Source organism: Haliotis asinina, chromosome 7, assembly GCF_037392515.1.
Source record: "Haliotis asinina isolate JCU_RB_2024 chromosome 7, JCU_Hal_asi_v2, whole genome shotgun sequence".
NCBI classification, from domain to species: Eukaryota; Metazoa; Mollusca; class Gastropoda; order Lepetellida; family Haliotidae; genus Haliotis; species Haliotis asinina.
Genome location: NC_090286.1, coordinates 38,454,604 through 38,476,568, shown reverse-complemented (window position 1 = coordinate 38,476,568; position 21,965 = coordinate 38,454,604). Strand labels below are relative to the sequence as shown.

The 21,965-nt window shown below is 40.0% G+C and overlaps 1 protein-coding gene across 1 annotated transcript; it reads left to right on the top strand.

Moving 5' to 3' along the window:
• The first annotated feature begins 9,574 nt into the window (after window positions 1–9,574).
• Window positions 9,575–21,589, top strand: LOC137291382 (acetylcholinesterase-like). The gene is made up of 11 exons (XM_067822704.1): window positions 9,575–9,787; window positions 10,358–10,513; window positions 11,843–11,993; window positions 15,650–15,832; window positions 16,130–16,323; window positions 16,776–16,905; window positions 18,230–18,313; window positions 18,654–18,736; window positions 19,086–19,215; window positions 19,388–19,523; window positions 20,377–21,589. The coding sequence occupies exons 1-11, from the start codon at window positions 9,575–9,577 to the stop codon at window positions 20,672–20,674; spliced, it is 1,758 nt and encodes a 585-aa protein (XP_067678805.1). The 3' UTR covers window positions 20,675–21,589.
• The last annotated feature ends 376 nt before the right edge of the window (window positions 21,590–21,965 follow it).

The following is a 21,965-nucleotide window of genomic DNA, read 5'->3' as shown; positions in this document are numbered from 1 at the left end:
GATTTGTTGGTGTAATAATCTCTCCCTGTTTGCAAGCATACAACAAAATGTTGCTCGAAGCTGCAGAATACTCGTTAGGTGTCTATTCAGTGAAGTAATCGAGGGCATAATGTCAAATGATTCCTGAAAGGTAAATACCGCCATGACTTGAGAAGATGATAAGTGTTTGTTGTGTAACGTTGCAACACAGCAATATGGTCTGTATATAATCGAGTCCCGACCAGACAATCCAGTGATAAACAGAATGAGCATCGAGCTGCACAATTGAATATGGTGACATGTGTAAACCAAGTCAGCGGGGTTAACTACCTGATCCCATTAGTCGCCTCTCACGGCAATCTTGGTTTACTGAAGACCATTTCTAACCGGGATCCCACGGGTATGTTCTGACACTGATTCACACTAATCATGATTGTTTGCTGTCGTGTCTTATTCTATTCATTTTAAAGACGATTAAATAGATTTACATCAGTTTGTTAATATATCCACAGATCCAGTTCAATAAAAGCCTGTCAAAAATAATGCTACAACCTAGTTGTCCATGATCTGATATATATTTTCCTCTCATATTATAGCGAGACCTACGTGAATACAGTGTACACTATTTCAGATGAAATCATATGCTACAATAAGCATATACTCAATAATGAAATGTCCCAAAGATGTAATACTAATGCCATAAGATCACATCACACTAAAGAGGCCATCTTTACCGTCAACAGAAGGAGTGAGTATAGACCAGCTGTTAAAGCATTCACTCGTCACGCCGAAGACCCGGGTTCGATTCCCAACATGGATACAACGCGTGAACTACCTTTCTGGTGTGCCCTGCCGTAATATTGCTGCAATTTTGGTAAATTGGTAAACTCCACTCATTCACGATCCCGGTTCAGCGCTGACGCTGTCGTTACAGTTACAGGGAAGACCAATGCCATACATGTCTCCGGTATGGATTGCCAATAGTTTGGCTACTGTCACATATCATCGAGTTATGATCAATTATATAGCTTTAATATCGTAATTATGTGCTTTTTCGAATTTAGGGGACCCCCATCCTTCCCTTCTCGATACGTGACATTATAAAGATAAACGTCGATTGATCTTTGAAGCCATTTTAGTGATAACTCGATGTTGGTTTTTAATCCAAAGTATCTTAAGTTACCCATACTACATGATATATGAAAAGTGAACTACACTGGCCGCACAGTTAGCAACTAATACATACACTTTCACTTTATTTTTGGTTTTCCCAAATAAAAGTGGATATGAAACTGTTAAAATACAAAAAGGCCTTTTTATAGTATGCAAATAATTGCTGATGGGCGTTTTCAACATTTTATCTTGGAAAATGAGATTTTTCGGTACAAATATGGAACACTATTGGCATTGTAGGGAAATTGATTGATTCATTTTTTCAGCAGTCTTCGTGTTGTGTTTTTTCTGCAAAACAACCACTATCATAGATATGGGAAAACAACAGTATACTTAACGCTTGCCTGAAAGTCGACAGAGCAATCGCTAGGACGGTTCTCGCCCTTGTGCATTGGACTCTCGTAGCCTCTCGTAACTTCTCGTAGGCTCCATGGCCTTAGCATCATTTACACAGAACACACTGACATTGTCCCTAAGCATGTCTCTCTTGATGCTCTGTATAAAGAAGATAAGAGTGGCCGCATTTACGTGTGTTTGTTCAATAAATTGTAAACAATGCTCTCCCCGAATCAACGACACGCTTGCAATCACGGTGTTAAACCTCACCAGTAATTCATAGCAAATGTATCTGGCTAAAGATGCACACAAACAGGCGCACTGGGAGCACGGTGTAGCGTCTATTGATCCTCCAGTAAAAATGAGGGACGGAAACTCTGAGGTAAGTGGGAGAACTGGCAGTATATAGCGAGGTATAGATTAGTATGGTTAATGCATTATAAATGCTGACTGACATACCTCAAATCTATCATATGTGAAGGGCAGTGACAGGCTGTTTGAAACTGTTACACACAGGACAGATGGGTAAACAGGTGAAAATGGTTTAACGATAGGTTGTTAGGGCATTGGGGGCATCCGTGGAAGACCTGGCGTATTTTAGCCGACATCCGCTGTATGCTGGAAGCTAGGACTACAACTGCTATGCATTATGGCATAAAGTTTAAAACATTTTGTTTGTATGCCCCCCGCACCCCCCTCCTTTCCAAAACATAACAACATACATAATCTGTTGTTAGTTAACATGTGTCTACTGAGACAAAACAGCTACTATCTTAGCTACAGAGTGAATAGTATGTTCGTTCACGTATAAGAAAGCAGGGGCCCTACTATCCTATGTGCTGATTTTGATGACATGGATGTACCGAAAAGGAAACATAACACCTAGCATCAGAACTACAGAGTATTTGAGGACATGGGTGTAGTGAGAAAGGAAACACAACACCTAACTTTATCGTGTAGGAAGGAACACCGATATGTATTTCAGGAGATGGGTGTACTCAGAAAGAAAACATAACATCTAGCCTTCTCGTGTAGGAAGGAACACCGATGTGTATTTGAGGAGAAGAGTGGACAGAGAAACGCAGCATAACACACAGCATTGAAGGAAGGAACACCAAATGTTTTGAGGACATGGCCGCACTGCATCGCTGATGTGAACATATCGTTGTCTTTGTTAATATATTAGTTTTGATACTTACACGATGAACACTGAGAGCTCCCTCTGGATACCTTTGCTTTCACTGAATTACTGTTATGAATATTGGGCGAGTTATGTTGAACCCAGTCTACTAAATTGTCTTTTATATTTAAATTTATGTAACCCGAAAGTAGGAATTGTATCCATATATAGTGATGGAATATAGTGACATACAGAAAGGCATTGAGCAATGCCTTTGAGAGAAATAATATTACAGAAAGTCGAACAGCAGAATGCTCCCGAGAGAAATACAACACTCTTGTAACGGTCACTAACGATCAGTCTGATAATAAGGTGGTCACATTTCGATAATGTGTATTACAGAGCCGTTTTTATGTAACAGTCCTCATAATTGAACAGCCTGACATTTCGCTTGTCGAACGTGGTTCCTAAACACGGAATTATGGGAGGTATGCGGATGCATTACATTCTGTTGATATCTATATCCGGTCCTAGCTGGTTGGACGATGCAAGAAAGGTGATGTAATACCAGCGAGACGTGAGTTATTGATTCGTCTTTTTCTCATTCGTTGTAATGCTGTAACTTCCTGTTATCATTCCCGTCTAGATCGATTTAGTGATATGTCGAGTAGGTGATGACCAGAAATGTGTGTGACGGTTCTCGATTTCATCCTGATACAGTGGTCACACACTGCCATAGTTGAGATCATCTTGCGTATTTCAAGATTATGCTCTCTCAGCTCATAGAATATTAGCACAACCTATTTCCCAGCACCACTACAACTACCACAGCGCATGCAGGACCCAGATTTTCGAAAGCCTCTTAACACTAAGATAGTCGTAAGTTATGTTAATGTATGGCACTTTTTGACCGTCTTAGAGCTTCGAAAATCTAAGCTCAGGAGCGCATCATGAGATAGAAGTGAGTGGGCAGCTGGAGAGCGTTTCCAATGTTGATTTTTAAACAGAGACTTTTTAAACCAAGTTACTATCTATACATATGAAAAACATTAAGCAATCACTAATATTTACAAAGCTGTATGTACAGGTTAACATCACTGGTATGCATGCTCAGTACGTTGGTAAAGGTGCATGCTTTTCACCTTTCACCTTTTCAAGATGCTAGATTAATATTCTGTCTACACGACAAGAAAGCACATACATGACAGTTTCCTTCAACGTTTTAATAATGGATACAAATAGATACAATGGACGCAATACAGGAATCATCTGCCTTAGTTTATGATACCTGTTACAGGTATGGGGAAAAGATCGGAAAGCACTGTGTTTTTTGTTATGAGACAAAAACGTTTATTTGTGAGTTGGGAATGTCATACATTTGGTATCTAGTGTACCCTGCACACACTTGGATAACTGCTGTACCCTACGTTGCATACCCCGCCGTCGTATCCTTTCCAGAAGAAACTGTCGCTACATTGCTGCACAGATGTTTCCAAATGACCCAAGTTTTTGAACAGGTGTTACACGTGCTTGTACCGCCGTCCGATAAATCTCCAGTGTCCACCAGGGGATCGAGGTCTTGATTTATAGCGGGCTTTGGAAGATGCATTATTCTGAATGAAAGCTGAAAAGAACAGTGTTGTCTAGCATTGTTATTAAAACTTACAGGTCTGGTAGCAACAGGATGATTATCTAAATGGGAAACGACAACTGGATCCCGAACATACCTGATATGCTGATCACCTGTCAAATTCTCGCGTATTGTTTCCAAGTTTTCAGTCATAAGAGACACATTTTCACACCATGAAGGCAATAGTTAGCTATTATTTTCTGCAAATGCTCTACTTCATTGCCTCCAAACTCTCAAGCGCGGATGATTTACAGGTAGAAGGATTCATCTGAATTATGTATTCTCCGCCAAGTCCTCAGATTCAAGCGTTGCCATTGTAACCCATGCGGATTAAATTCCGATAGCACAAACCGAAAGCGTGAAAATTCGTAGATTTGCTTTTGGATTATGGATGTGTTTGGGAAACATTCCACGAAGTACATTTGCAATGAACGTAAATAAACGTTATTATTACATGTAACAATCAGTGTTACATCATGATTGTTACGGTTAATATTTTGTGGTGACAAAAGGTATAAGAAATCCCATCAGAACCAGCAAAATATGATACTGACAAGTCTAAAATATTCAATAAAATGTATCGAGCAGACAAATAGCACGAAACAACAATTTACAATAGAGGTTTCTAGTTCAATGCAATAGAGTCAAATCTAAAGTAATGGTCACAAATATAACCTCAACTCACAAAAGTCTCGGTTTGAGAGTGGTCACTCATGGATGTAGGTCGATGTTGATAATCAGACAAAGAGGCAAGACAGATGTAGAAAGGGCGAATGGTGGCACAATGCCAGTGTAAGTCCGTGTATATGTCGCCAACACAACAACCAGCCTTCTACACACACAGTCACTGATTCTGGGGCATTCCAGCGAAGTATCGAAAATTCGCGATTGGCTTCTTGTTTACTAACAGTCAAAAACACATACTCATATGGAAAAGAACGCCTAAGGGGAGACATATCTAAAGCGCTACCTTGAAGGGCGTGCCGCTAAAATACTATTACCCTGATCCGAAATGTGACCCATAGTAACTATCACTGAAAACTCTAAACATTGTGCCCCAATAATAACTATCACTTAATCAGTAACAATACAAATTGCAGAAAAACACACTCTCGTAACATGGTACTAGCATTGTTTGTGAACATATTTAAGGGTGCTTAACACCTCTTGATACTCTAATACAAATAAGTAAACCACTAATCAAATAGGGCTTGAAGGACTAGAATCAAAATGGCTAGGACTGCCAATTTGTTCTGAGTGTGTTCCCCTCTAAAAGTGGAACAGGCCTGAATCAGAATCAGCCAGCATATTCAAATTAATCATTTCACCTCTGTTTGTGTATGATGTGAATCACTCGAGACGTCACCATTTATAATAATTTGATATAATTGCCCCATTTACACATTGTTGCCCTAGTCTCGCAAGAGGCAGAAAAAGTATGCTATTTGAGGTGAGACCTTGATTATATATGCAATTTACGTTTTCTCATATGCGTTCACAGGGGCTATTGGTATGCTCGCAAAATGGAATGCCCCCTACTTTTTAACGGCATTATGGCGTAAATGTACATACTTTCATTCATTCATTCTGACAAAATATTTAAAAGCGCATTTCGGGAAAATGTATGAAACCTATGAAGGAGAAGACCTAGCGATTTTGTGATTTAACAGTTGTGAAGAAAATGATCTCAAATCTTAACAATGGGTAATTACATGATATGTATCTACGGCTCATTTCAACATTCCAGCTCTCAGAAAGCCATTACAAAAGATAACGTCTTGTATCGGGGTACCTGCATATGCAAGCTTGTTTCCTGCACGGTCGCCCCCTTCTCCTTTATAACGAGGGCGGTGGGGTAGCCTAGTGGTTAGAACATTCGCTCGTCACGCCCAAGAACCGGGTTCGATTCCCATAACAGCAATTTGTGTGAAGTCCATTTCTCGAGGCTACCGCCAGAGATATTGCTAAAATGCAGCTAAAAGCTAAACGGAATAAAATCTCACTCACTCCATTGAAACGAAGCGGGTGTCTCATTAAAATGCCACATAGAAAAAGTAGGAATGTCAAAATGTACCTCCGAAATATATTGTAAGGGTTGGGTCTGGTCATCAGAAGAACAACATAAAGTAACATAAAGTACCAGGCTGGTCAGCAAAATACGACATAATCATTAGACCATGAATAAACTACATCGGCAACCCCTACCATCACCCTACTCACTGCGCACGCCCACCCCCACCCACTAATAAACGGGTCTCTTGGTAAGCTCTAGAGATAAGTGGTACGTTATTTGAGGTCATACTGAACAAAATAAGTTAGGGATATTTGTATTTTCATGACTGACATTTTATCATTACATCAATAGATAATGCATTATTATAATTCATTAATATTCATAAGTTACAAATATCCATTACTGTTTTTGTCCAGTATATATTTAAAAGAAATTCGCATTATGGGGGAAACATTAATTTGCAGCTTTTTGCGAAGTTTTGTTTGGTCACACATTCATAAGCATGATGATGACTTGTGGTATCAAGTTCTAAAGAACCGGGAGTTATATAATTAACTGTTATCGTCCTTGTTACTACTCGTTATGTAATAGGAATTGGACACGCGTATGTATAACACGTAAGTCTACATAACCTCATAATCACTTCATTATTAATGTATAGCCGATTAACCCCCGTAGCACCATGGCAACGTGAAGGCTCATATTTCCGTCACCATGGGAACGGAAACACGAACTTCTGAACACGTTTGAAACAGGTACATGCTGTTGTAATAAAGACGGTGGCGATGATTGATCACCGTATGTGGACATTCGGATCCATATGGATCCTTCACAACATCATTCTCACTTTACAGTACACATCCAAGTACACATACTTGAGGCTAGAGTAAAGATTTAAGCACAAGAACAATATCAGTGTATCAAAAGTATAATCACTTCACAATTTATTCTTCAGTCTAACCCTCTAAATAAATATAGTATGTATATTTTCGCACAAATTAAACATATGGTAACAAAACTGTTATTTATATATACTCAAAAATGAAACTTCACAAAATGTAATTTTTAAAAATAATGAATATTTTTTCTCTGATGATACATATGTGTATCCGAAATGGGACCCCTATCTGTCGACTCTAGAAAAACGTTAGCAAAACCCACTCAAACCCATCCATTCGTCGTGCAAATGGCGTTAGTGCCAAATCAGGTTTTGCATGTGCAGTCGATCACGTGATCTTCGCATCAAAGTTTTCTTCATTTGCACGTGTTTGCATTGGCCTAAAGAAGATAAAAAACACACTTTTAAACCACAGTTCTAACGGTATTTTAAATGCCACGATTGTGCAACGTGCCGTTGGCACGTTGCAAGCGGAAAGATCAGTTATTGACGTCCCAAGAGCAATGGGATGCAGCCGTCGTACTGTGTATGACTTGCGAGGTCGTCTACAACAGACTGGCACCACTTCTGATCGCCTAAGATCCACATGTGACCTCATGAACAGAAGACCGTCAAATCGTCCTGCGTCACCTACGTGACAGATTTCTGCAGGCTTCACGAACCAGAGCTGAGATGTTCAGAGGTCGACTGTCCTCACAGACCAGTCGAAATCGGATGCGAGCTGCCAATCACCAATATCGTGGGCCAATATTGACGCCTTTCATCAACGTCAACGTCTGCTGTCGGCCCAACGTCACCTCCGATGGACCCACAGAGACTGGAATCGAGTCGTCTTTTGCGATGAATCCAGGTTTACTCTCAGATTCGCGGACGGCAGGCATAGAGTCTAGAGACGACGTCGTATGCCCAGTTGTTGTGTACAGGAAGTCTGGAGACGACGTCGTATGCCCAGTTGTTGTGTACAGGAAGTCGACAGATTCGGGGGCGGAAGTTACATGGTGTGGGGTGCTTCCTGTGGGAACAACCGTTCCCGACTTCTGGTCATCCGTGGAAACCTCATAGTTGCTGCTCACCGCGACCAGGTGCTCACCCTGAACTCGTTCCTTTCATGGCGGCTTATGGCCCAGGTCTACAGTTCCAGCATGATAATGCTCGGCCACATACCGCGATGTTGACATGAAATTTCCTTTAAAACGCTGGAATCAACGTCATGGACTGGCCGTCGAGGTCCCCTGACATTAATCCAATAGAGCACGTTTGGCATGCACTTGGGAGAAGGCTTCGTGGTCTTAAGAACCTACCTCAGAATTTGCAAAAACCTGGCGCTGCCTTGCAAGAAAAACGGCGCAGAATGCCCAACCACGTGTTCACAAGCATGAGGCAGTCGACGAGGAGACGGTGTTTGGCAGTGGTGGATGCGCGGGGCGGCCATACTCAATATTGACCTGAGAAATTTCGAATTTTTATTCTTGTGACTTGACATTCTGTATACCCATCTTTTGGAACGGCTGTGTAGCCTGATGGAACTGATTGTGGCACTGTCAGTGTATCGAGTACATCACACAGATCTCAGCATCTTACCATCTCTTGTTCATTTATAGTGCCCTGAAAAAAGAATGTGAAGTTTCATTTTTGACTCAGTACATATCAACGATACAGTTTTCTATACATCATCAAAATATTTGATGGATATTTGTGGCTGATTGTAGCATTTATTATTTGTAGATCACAACTGGGAATGGTTTCATTCTTCATGTACATCTAGTTTCGAATAGTTTCTCTCCATGAACACGCTTAAAGGTGCCTATTACGTGTATATATTACTGCACCGTTGTGTCGAATTTTGTTGTGTCGAAATTAAGATTGTCGCGAAGTACGTTGTATTCATTATTAGTCATATTTGGTTAGTTTAACGCTGCAATTAGCAATATTCCAGCTACACGGCTGCGATCTGTAAATAATCGAGTCTGGACAAAACGATCCAGTGATCAACCTCATGAGCATCGACGCAATTTGGATCCGATGACATGTGTTGTTGGGCATGAGTCATGAGTCATGAGTCGTATCTTGGATTACTAAAAGTATTTACGTATTTCCATTGAACAGCGGTGTTGGACGATGTATGTGTAAATTGTCGTCATTGTTGCTGTTAGCAATATTGCAGCAGATTTATATGGTGGTATATAATCAATTCTGGACCAAAAAATGAAGTGATCAACAGAATGGATATTGATCTACACAATTATGTTTAGATCGATGCTCAGAATATCAGTCACTAGATTTCCTACCGCCATATAGCTGAAAGACACAAAACGGGCTGACAAACGAAGAAACGCAAGTTAAAAAGATCATAATGACTGCATTGTACTTTATTTATTTTTGAGTAAAGAACCTTGTTATAAATTGTAGTTTATCGCCTTGAAGATGTCACGTTTGTGGACAGGAGTGTTGATGGGTGCCTACTTGGCAATACTTTGCAAGAACGAAGATGTGAACCTGCATGAGTCATTTGTCCTTCGAGATACCCATTATGGTCGGATCAGAGGTTCTGTTAAAACTGTGCTGGGTTCCAAGAAGGTTGAACGATACTTGAGCATCCCCTATGCAGCACCTCCTGTAGGAGAACTCCGTTTTGAGGTGAGACCTTGATTGCATCATTTGTTTTTAAGGCATGGCGTAAGCTGACGAGACCTTTGTGAGACCTTAATACGTACGTTGGATTACTTTTATCTATTTTGATTGGGTAGTCGTGACCTCGGTAGACTTAATTACGGAAGGTCGTGCTGAATATGGAATATACACTACTTCTTTAATGATATATATTTTAAAATATAATAACTGACAGTGTATTTCTGAAACTAATTGTCAGTCTAGCACCTTTCCCCGAAACCATCCAAATAACAAAGACCCTCTGTGGAATTGTGCTTGCCTTCTGACTTATGTCCTACCAGATCCCAACGCTAACGCATTGATGTTTAGGTGCTACCCTGTGTGCAGATCACAGTTATCGTTCTTTCTTCTGATGTCGACCTTGTCCTTCGTCTAAAGCCTCCGTCAACAAACTGACTAAAGTAATGAACAGGACCTCAAAAGGACAGACATGTAGAATGGAAAAGTAAGGATTTACCGCAATGTGAAGTCATCTGAGCACCAGTGGACACCATCAAGGCAACGTGTTCATTTATTGGACTTTGCTACTTGTTACAGAACCCCGAAGAACCTGCCAGATGGGAGGGAACTCGAGATGCGTTACTTATTCCTCCTGCGTGCCCACAGATTTCTTGGATGTATGTTCATCTCCACGTACCGTCTTTCAATCACAGTGATGAGGACTGTCTGTTTTTGAATGTATACGTTCCGCAGGTACGTTTCAGTGTTATCATGTCACACAGTTTCTATCCAGCACTAATGATGAAGATCCGAGCTAGAATTGATCTTCAGTAGCCCATGAATGTCGTAAGAGGCGCGTAACGGGGTAGGGTTGTCAGGACGTTGACTAGGTTGATGCATGTTGTCGGTTCCCAATTGCCTAGATGTTCGTGCTGTTCATCACTGGATTATCTGGTTCAGGTTCGATTATTTAAGACCGTCGCCATATAACTGGAACATGCATACCGAAACATAAGTCTCCTTCACCTTTTTTCAGACCCTGACCTACCTTTCAACCGATCCAAATTTTCTCGTGTGAAAGTGTAAATTGACACCAACAAACTACTCTGGTTAAACTGAATTCCAATTCCTTGTTTCAGGAGAAATTGGTATTTACAAATGAATTGTAATATTAAAATTTAATAACACCGTCTTTCTATACTTTATGCCGAGGTTCAGGAAGCATACCTTAACTGTGGAATCACAGAGGGCCCCTGTTTGGTGACATCATAAATGATTCACAATGCAACTGGCTCACTGGTTAAACCTGTTATGTGTTTTTTGCGCTTATTTAGCGTAGTTCTGTACCGCACAGTGAGTTTGATGAAATATCAGTTCCGTCAGAGACCCCCAAACTTTATTAGCTGCAGAGCCTCGTTTTGAGATTTCCACAATTTCCAGGTTTCCGTTTGTCAGAGCTCGCTGTACGACAAAGTATGCTGTACGGCATGTTTGCTAGGATTAAAGGGGGCTTAGAGTTGCAGTATACAACTGCGTAGACTTATCAGATCATACAGATTAACATTTATGCATCCAGTTAAATGACACAGTCTAAAACATTTGGAGTGGTTATCGCACTAAGTTGCACAATAGGACGGAACCATGTAAACAGGAAACGGGACACTTCTGTAATCAATGTTTTGACATGGCTGAAACCCCAGGGACTTGTATCGCTTAGAAAAGGCGCTTGAAAGACATATAGGTGTATATAGACCCTACCCTAGTACCATATAAAAGGAAAGGGATGTAGCGAAGAAACCACCCCTCCTCGATCAAAGTTACATGTCACCGCGTAAAATAATTTTAAGGCCCCGTCGAGGTCAACGGATCGAAAACCAGATGATTTCTCAACAAAATGAGCTATAAATGGTTACAATCGGATCATTATTTCAAAGTTATACGCCACGAATCATCGAAAACAGCCACCTTCGAGCCAAAATCATGGGTCACCCAGTATGACGAAAACTCACAGTTTATATTCGTTTATTAATTCTACGTTGGTATTACATTACACCCTCATCTCATTGGATTTCATTTTTATAGACGGGTGGTGCTAATACCAAGATGGCTGTGCTCGTACACATTCATGGCGGTTCAAACGAATATGGAATGGGTGCTTTGTTCGACGGTAGTATCTTAGCAGCGCAGGGAGAAATCATTGTCGTGACTTTCAATTACAGACTTTCGGCTCTTGGTAAGTAATTTGAATGGACATTTTTTCCATTGGGTAGTAAAAAACAAGATGCATCAGAATATGGATGGTTAACGTCGAGCACGTATTTCATCAGTGAGCGTTCGGTTGACTACATGTGACTATCATAAGTATTTTAAGAACAAGTATTACATCTGCAGGTGTGGAGAAACGCCAATTGCTTCAGTGGGTATAAACTAAAAGCAATTATTGCACTAGCTGATGCAAACATTCCACAAGAAATTACTCTGTTCAAGATTTACTACCGACACGTGTTTCCTCTGTTATACACGGCTGTCTGTGGACACGTGTTTTCTCTGTTATACACGGCTATAATTGGACACATGTTTCCTCTGCTATACACAGCTGTCTTTGGACACGTGTTTCCTCTGTTATATACGGCTATCTTTGGACACATGTTTCCTCTGTGTTATACACAGCTATCATTGGACACATTTTTCCTCTGTTATACACGACTATCTTTGGACACGTGTTTCCTCTGTTATACACGGCTATCTTTGGACAAATGTTCATTGTGTTATACACGGCTGTCTTTGGACACATGTTTCCTCTGCTATACACAGCTGTCTTTGGACACGTGTTTCCTCTGTTATACACGGCTATCTTTGGAATGCTTCCTTTGTTATAACACGGCTATCTTTGGACACAATTTTCCTCTGTTATATACGGCTATCTTTGGACACATGTTTCCTCTGTGTTATACACAGCTATCATTGGACACATTTTTCCTCTGTTATACACGACTATCTTTGGACACGTGTTTCCTCTGTTATACACGGCTATCTTTGGACATGCTTCCTTTGTTATAACACAGCTGTCTTTGGACACGTGTTTCCTCTGTTATACACGGCTGTCTTTGGACACATGTTTCCTCTGCTATACACAGCTGTCTTTGGACACGTGTTTCCTCTGTTATACACGGCTATCTTTGGACATGCTTCCTTTGTTATAACACGGCTATCTTTGGACACAAGTTTCCTCTGTTATATACGGCTATCTTTGGACACATGTTTCCTCTGTGTTATACACAGCTATCATTGGACACATTTTTCCTCTGTTATACACGGCTACCTTTGGACATGCTTCCTTTGTTATAACACGGCTGTCTTTGGACATGCTTCCTTTGTTATAACACGGCTGTCTTTGGACACGTGTTTCCTCTGTTATACACGGCTATCTTTGAACACGTGTTTCCTCTGTTATACACGGCTATTTTTGGACACGTGTTTCCTCTCTAACACTCGGCTATCTTCGGACACATGTTTCTCCTGTTATACACGGCTGTCTTTGGACACATACTTACTCTGTTTCCTCTGTGGTATAACAGGCTGTCTTTGGACATATGTTTCCTTTGTGTTATACACAGCTATCAACAGACATGTGTTTCCTCTGTTAGACACGGCTATCTACGGACCAATTTCCTTGGCTTACTCATTCTCTTTATTTAGGAGTATGTAGGCATTCGGTTAATAATACAGTTACTGTTATAAGCCAACAATCATTCTGTATTAGCTTCGCCCCGTAAACAGATACAAAACTAGATTTTGTAGCACTGTAGAATCGTATACAGACATCAAAGTACTGGATCTATACAAAGGAGGATACGCAAAATATACCATTAAAAAGTATCAGATGTTCCATTTTGCAAGCACACCACCACTCACGACCTATGCACATGAGAAAAAGTAACATATATCCATACAGATGAAGCATTTCGAAAAGAATGGAATAAATATTGACAATTTTCCTTAATTTCTCTTCATCATCTGTTCCCCCCTTTGCTTCATCATTTGCACTTTATCAATCTTGTAAATCTAAACTCCCTTGCAAAAGAAAGTATATGTTTTTTTTTTTGATTTTCAAAATAACCTTAAAACAAATTAAAATCTGCATAGTAGTGATATGTACTCAAGTACAGAGGTTGATAGTCAAAACGCATCCAACGTAACGGTAACGCTATCGCTGTAATATTGTGGTAAAACACGTTTTCTCGTGCTATGCGAAAATGCACGCGCAGAACTTGGGTACAAAGCAGACGTTTTTACTCGTTCTCATGTCACTTAACAGAAGCACATTAAAGTAATGCCACGTATAACCCTGGAGCAGAGGGAGAGAGGTATGGCAAATATGGGTACCACGCAAGCCCATTTAGCAAGAACGTTCGTCTGCACTCCCCTAACAATTTCAAGGTTGTTCCAGCAGTACAATACAATAGGGCGAACTCAGGACGCTGCCATTCTTGAACAATCGAACACGAGGGACGTTGTTTCAGCATGACAACGCAAGACACCACACTGCAAGAACCACTCAAGATTCCATAATCAGCTCAATGTGCATGTTATTACCAGCTTGTTCCGATTGAACATTTATGGGACGATTTCGACAGACATCTACGACTTCGCCAACACCCTCCCTAAAACGTCAACTGACAGAGAATGGCGTCGTGCCACGGGTAACGTCATTCGACGTTTGACAGCGTCCATGAGACGGCATGTGAAGGCTTGTATTGATATCGCAGAAGGTAACACGCGATATTGACATTTAAATTATCACTTAATTAAAGTCTGCTTAAGTTGATGGTGTCATTGTTGTTTTTTCACATATTGACCAAAATGATAAACAATCACTCAGACGTATTTGGCTCTTGATGATTTCCATACATCTTACGTCAGTCTCTAGCAATGTTTAGATATTGATATGTGTTTGAAGCATTGATTATAAGCTTTGTCTGAAGATTACACAAAAGTCTCGATTGAATGGTTACCATATTCTGTCTTTCATCTAAATTTAAAAATTACCCATACTTTCCTTTGCAAGGTAGTTTAGTACCCCTACACTTTCAATGGTATTGTTTTACAGGGGCTTGTAATGTACCTTGGTGGTTACAGGCAAAACATAATAAGAGACAATGATATTCGTTCACAATGAGCACCCGAACACGCATGACATAGTCTGAAATTCCTTGGCTTATTGAAATATTTTCCAGTTTCAATAATGAATTGACAGACAGACAGATTTATGCAAAATAAAGACCACTGGCCCCAAATACGAATTATGTGTCATTGAATAAATAATCAGTGAATACAAACTCTCACGACTGGCCTGAGACATTTTATAAAAGTTACCGAATGATGCTGTCATAGTTATGCTTCTATTGTTAACACTATTAACAAAATTTTGTTGGTTATCAGAACATCTGGCAATAGGGGAAATGAACTTTGTTTACACAACGATTTACACAAAATGTGAATTTTATCTTCAGTGGGTACTATTGCACAAAATGCAAATTTTGCATAATTAATTCATGACAGCTGCAACAAAACTGTGCAAAAACACTTGCTAATGTTTTCACTTATATACAACTTTAGTGCATCGCAAACATCGTAAATAGCACCTTCTTAAATCAGTATCGAGGGATCACTTTGCACACATTTCTTAGCTCTGTACCTACAAGAACTAAGGTATTCTTAAAGTGAAATCAAACAATACGCGTCCCTCACTCACTAGCATTTTTATAATCTCGTTTGTTGGGCAAGGGCACAGTGACTCATAACACCGAATCTTATAAGAAATGTAATCTCACTTTACCTCATTATTCACTTTGTAACTCTTACCTATGTCTGTATTCCTTAATCCAGGCTTTCTCAGCGGTGGGCCGAAGTTTCCCGGTAACTATGGACTCATGGATCAAGCTGCTGCACTGAAATGGGTGTCGAGGAACATCCACTTCTTCGGAGGGGATCCTACAAAGGTCACGATAGAAGGTCACAGTGCGGGCGCCGGGGATGCGGGCATTCATATCTTATCGCCATTATCAAAAGGTACCTACTTGTAAAACGATTCTGCGTTTAGTCAACTTTCATTTACATTTGGTACTTTTTAACCCCAAAATGAAAGCAAATAATGAATTGTTCAAATCATTTTGAAAGTATAAAAATGTATTCAAATAATTTAATCACTTTATGAGTTTTATCAACAACGAATCAAATAATTCAATCATTTTGTAGGTTTTACAAAAAGTGAATTCAAATCACTTAATAATTTTGTGAGCTGTACAAAAAAATAAATCCAATTTATTTTGTAGGTTTTTACCAAAACTGAATTAAAATCATTTGCAGGTTTTTTCCGCTACGCCATTATGCAGAGCGGTTCTCCGACAGCCTTCTGGGCGCTGCTTGACTCCGACAAAGCTAAAGAGAGCGCTATAAAGTTTGGTGAAAAGGTTTTTTGTTACACTTCCAATGATATGTACAAACTTAAGCAGTGTCTCAAGACTCTACCCTGGCAAACCATCAGCTCAACGTGGTACCCGGTAGGTGAAACTGTTGTTCTATGAAATGTCCTAACATGCAAATTAAAGCATTAGTTTCTTGAAAACCCTACCAATACATAGCACAGACAGAATTCGTTAGAAGCATTGGTTAGCAGAAATGTTTTACCTGTTTTGCGTTCGATTTCCCTGTTACATCTGAATTTAAAAGGAACTCTGTTGTTAATACATTATAAGCTGTGTTTTTCTCAACACATTAAATGTATTAAAGGACTGGACTATGTTGGTCTGAACCATGATACGAATAGAGAGTGGCATATTATGGAAGTGATCACACAAAATACAATCCTTCCAAAACACTGGATACACGTAATCAGTGAAACCCCAGACAAATACCTCTTCACTAAAGGCTCCAAGATATGGATCCTTCTGTGCATGTTATCCATGGTTTGCGGTGTAAAACTAAACTCACTCAATCACTGATTTAATTTTAGAATGCCCCGGGGAAATTCTGCATTTCGCCTGTGATTGATGGACGTTTTGTACCAAGTAATGCCACAAAACTATTGAAAGAGACTGAGTTAAACGGTGAAGCCTTCATGACAGGGATTACTAGCACCGAGGGTAGGTCTCTCCCATCAGGAACTATAAATTTAAGTTAAAAAGAAAGAAATTTGACATTCTGTTTTGGAGTTTATTTACTGAATGAATACAACTGTTTCAAAATTATACATGACATCATTGTTCACTTACAGTACAATCATCACTTTACAAATTACCGAAACATGATCATCCAGCTGCAGAAAGTGTTTATTAAAACCACATAGGGTTATGAAAGTCTTCTTGATCAGAATAAAATGGCAGTATCAGGTGTGACCACAATGAGCATCGATAACAGCATGGCAGGGGGGACCCTGTGAAGAAAGGAGATGCCGAGTGCTGTCTTGAGGAATGTTTTGGTACACTTGCTGAGGTGCAGTGTGCAGTTCTTGTAGTGTCCAAGGTGGTGGATATTGCGCTGGCGCAAGCGTCGATCAAGAGTATCCAATAGATGTTCAGTGGTAGTGGGGGGTGGAGGGTGGGGGGCACATCGGGTGATCGAGAAGGCCAAGGTAACACCTGAACATTGCTTTGATAGAGGAAGTCCTGTCAGACAGGTATAACGTGAGGTCGAGCATTGTCATGCTCCGAAGATGAACCGTTGACATTGATGAAGGGACAGACGTGACGTTGAACTGTTCTTGTGGCAAGAAATCTGACTTCCATAGCTATTTGGTCAGTGCTTGGTAGGGGATTTTGTGCAGTATTTGGATTGTTGTAGACGATGCGACCGTGGTGTTTGAACGAAGATATCTCAGCCGGATGTAGCGATCCTGGGCGACGTTGGTAAATCTAGGTCGACCTCACCTGGGTCTGTCATTAACACTCCCATTATTCTGGTATCGGGTTGAGATGGTCTGTCTGGACACGCTGAAGTGCCTTGCCACCTCATGCTGCGACACCCGTCCTTCTGAACGGCCGATGGCGTTGTGTCGTTGAGCTTCTGACAGTTTTTTTCTTTCTTTTTGTCGGCTAGAGTGGTGTAAAGCAATGCGTTGTGGAGTACCATTGATGTGGCATTTAAAGGTCTAGAGGGATAGGCTTCAGCTCAGGTTGACACACAATTTCGTAATGTACGTGCATTTCATGAAGGTGCGTTTTAGCGATTCACTACAGACATGGGTGTAATGTTACGGTTTTTGTTTAACGTTTCTTTTTTCAAACGTTTTGTCGTCGGCAACAATTCAATAACATGAAGATATAGGTAAATATAAATAACTGACGTATGCATTCAAACAACAAAGTTGAAGCAATCTTGTATTCTACATATTTTATGAGGTTTCTAGTAATGTAGAATTCCCACGCAGTCCCACTTGAGTATGTGACAACACTTTCTTTCCACCCGCAGGTACTATGTGGGTACACGAAACAGAAAAGTTCGAGCTTACAGCTAGCAGGACGACACTATCCATGGGGGAGAACAACAAATTAGGTAATTATGACTGAAAGCTGACCATGCGAGCATCGGATATATTCATTAGAGAACTTTTTTGTTGCCATGAACAGTACGTGTCCGACCACTCGCAAGATCTGTGAAAGTGGACGTCAAACACAACAATCTTTCCACATTGTGGATTCAGTGCATCTAGTGGGTGGGACTTTACGCCGCTTTTAGTGTTACTGCAGCAATAGCACCAGAACGACAACAGCAATTTGCTTCCCACATTGTATCCATGAGAAGTATGGAACCCGGGTCTTCAGTGTGTGAAGAGCGAGACCCACAGCCCCTATCATTGGGTTGAGTTCAATCTGCTCTTCTCTCATCTTTTCAGTAAAATCTAATCTCGTTTTACATGAGTACCGGCCGTGGGATTACAAAGACAACGTGACAGCTAATATAACTGCTTTTGCTGACGTGAGTATATATTTGTTAAATATACTTTATACAATGTGCTTACTACTGTGTTTGCAAGTGTTCGTATATAGTGAATGTGCTGGGTGTGTTTGTCTGTGTTTCTTATCACATAGTGAATGTGTCAGTTATCTTTGCCAGGTCTTGTTGGGAACATGTCAAGTGATTATTATCAGATAGTGAATGCAAAGTGATTACTGCTGATTTGGCGTTAAGATAACGAGATGGCCATTTGAGTATATTTTATCATGATTGTATCAGTCTGTTGTACAGTTTTACATCTTCGTTTTGTACCAAGTAAAAAATGTCCATCAACTTCATTTTTCACATTTGCAAGAAACTGTATTTGTAGATTTTAGGTGACTCGGTAATTGTTGCCCCTGTCGTTGATGTCGCCAAGCGCCTGGCTGCTAGGACGGATAATCTCTACTTCTATTCCTTCGAGTACCAGTCACCTGCTTCAACGGGACCACCATGGAAGGGTAAACTCTTCACATAGTAATGACTTCATTGCCATTACAAAATACAAACGAAAAAATATTACAAACGGCTGACCGCCTATTTATGGTAGTGAATGGTATATCGACCTGGAGTGAGGAAGGTCGGTAGTTCTATCCCCGAACTCTTACAATGTTATCATCTATGTTCTTGTAGGCGTCCCACATGGACGAGACCAATTCTACCTGTTCGGTTGTCCTTTCTCTGGGCATCCCCTGTACAACTATACGGAGGAAGATCGTCAGGTCAGCAAAGTCTTCATGAACATGTGGATCAGCTTTGTTAAGACAGGGTAAGAAACTAATCTGAACAAATAGAAATTATCATGAAATACCTCTATAACTGCATACATACTTTGAAACCATTTCTAACAGCACCATTTGTTTAAATTAAATAAATTATCGACACATGACAAGTGACAATAATCGCGGTCATCTACTGAATCACATTCCCGTGGGTATAAAAAGCAAAAACGTTGTACTTGAATCTGTCAAAATCAGTGATGCTACCAGATGTTCCCCAAAGGGTAATCACCACCGCTAGTACCCACCACGTAAATAATTCTTAAGACTTTTTTGGCTAATCCAGCTAATCTGCCTTGCAACGGCGACGTGTTATTAATCGAGACTGAATCAGGCAAACCCATGATCAGTATCAGTATCAGATCAGATCATGGTCCCAGTAGCAACTAGTGGACCTGATCCTATGACCTCGGTAAGGTAGATATTCTTTGTCAGCGTAGGTTGTTGTTTTAACTCTATCATGGTTGTCAATGATCGAGTTTTCGTCAGGTAAAATGTATGCTTGAAAATTAGCAGTCCACCATAGCCAGGTCACGCACATTTCAACAAGCAGATTCTCACTATGTACCCGTTATAGCTGGATAAGACAACATAAGTTTGCAGGAACGAACGAATAATGCAAGATTGTATTTGCAGGAAAAGATAATCAATAGTTTTAGATAAATTAAGCTATCTGACTTAATATTGAGATTAACTGGGGTTCAACTTTGAAATTAATAATTTGTATAAAATCATACCACATAATAATTATTTTAAGTGCAACTTTTAATGTGTATTGTACAGTGGTGTCAGCCAATAATCTGATTGCTACAATCTTTATTTCATTTACATCTTCTTATTTAGAAAACCATCTTCATCTGTTGGTGCTGATGTGATATTCTTCGACCACTTCGAAAGTCAAAACCAAACATATATGAAAATCAGTGGCGTGGATGGAAACGGTACAATAACAGTAGCATATAAACCTCGTCCCCGACAGGTCAATTTTTGGAATTCTATACTCCCCCAGTTGGACTTTCAAGCACAGGAAGTGAGTCCTGAGTATGGATCTGTGACATGGGGTTTGGCAGCCTTAAGCGCCACGCTGTTTATTTGTATGGTTGTAAATATAATATTTCTGATATCCAGACGAAGGCACTAGTTGCATCACTTATGCATCATTTCAGTATAGATACCACATGAATCCCAGGCCACCCAATCTAACCAGGGCTACCTCATTGTGGTTGAAATAGTGTAAGCTTTCCTCACACATTTACGTTTACACGGGTACATGTGTGAAGATCATTGCAGGTGTACATACCAGTAATACAATGCACTCTGTCCAACTCGGACTCTGTCTTTCTCGGATTGCTATATAAACCGGACTGAACTTACGGTCACGGGGTAATGCTTCTTTGTCATAACGAGAACTCTCTTCATCTCGGACTCTCATATTTTCGAACCAAAGTCTCATTCAGAAAAGGTAGATACACGTAAAATCATTGGTTTATGATCCGGATTGAACTATAAACTTGACACATAGTTCACATTAAAGCTTTAGTATGCTTTAGTATGACAACACTATTTCAAAGTAACGTTTTCCGATCGCTGTAGTTAATATATGAATAATATCTTCACACTTAATGCTTTCTCTTAGAAGGTGTATTACATTCATAGTGGCATCTGTATGTTGGCTAACGTTCTACATTTTAATGTCTTATGTTAAGCATTATTGTGTCGTTTCTTTCCTATGTGTCGTTACTATGGAAATAACGTTTTAATATTCTGTTTTACATTGTGCTATTTGAGATCACGTTTAATGTGAATTTTTAAAAACTATTTGTCAAATGAGTGAGCTTGATATTGTTCTTTTTGTATTTCCGATAAAACTTTCATGATGCGTATATGTTGTAAATTTGTGAGTTTTGTTTGTACTGAATTTTGAATACTACATCCATTTAAATGAGTACCCTCAAGATATTAATAATTGCATATTAATCTGTGACGATACAACACGATATTTGTAATGTTTTGGAATATTGTGTATGTTTGGAAAATAAAAGTTACCTATAACTGACTTTTTTCTTATTTACGTCAACTTTCTTTCGGACTGTCTTGACGAACATTGCTCTCGAGTGAATCAATGGTGAGTTAAGTTTTGAGCTGCATTTAGCAACATTCTGGCAATATCATGGAGGGGAGACCAGAAATGAGTTATGCACATTGTACCCATGTGGGTAATCAAACCCGGCCTTCTACGTGACAAGCGAGAGCCTTAGCCACTGCTCCAGTGAATCGGTACATGTGCTACAAATTCATGACAACTGATTAATGAATTCGGACGTATCTGGTTGATCGCGTATCATGCATTATGTGAAATCGACATCTATCAGTCATCGCCACGTTTGCTTATCAGTACAATGATTATTAGGCACTGGAACTTTTGTTTTATC

Excerpts from the sequence above, each read along its gene's own strand:
- LOC137291382 (XM_067822704.1), top strand. The coding sequence starts at position 9,575 with ATGTCACGTTTGTGGACAGGAGTGTTGATGGGTGCCTACTTGGCAATA. Across the intron at positions 16,324-16,775 it reads TCAGCTCAACGTGGTACCCG|AATGCCCCGGGGAAATTCTG; the intron begins GTAGGTGAAACT and ends ATTTAATTTTAG. Across the intron at positions 19,216-19,387 it reads AACGGGACCACCATGGAAGG|GCGTCCCACATGGACGAGAC; the intron begins GTAAACTCTTCA and ends ATGTTCTTGTAG.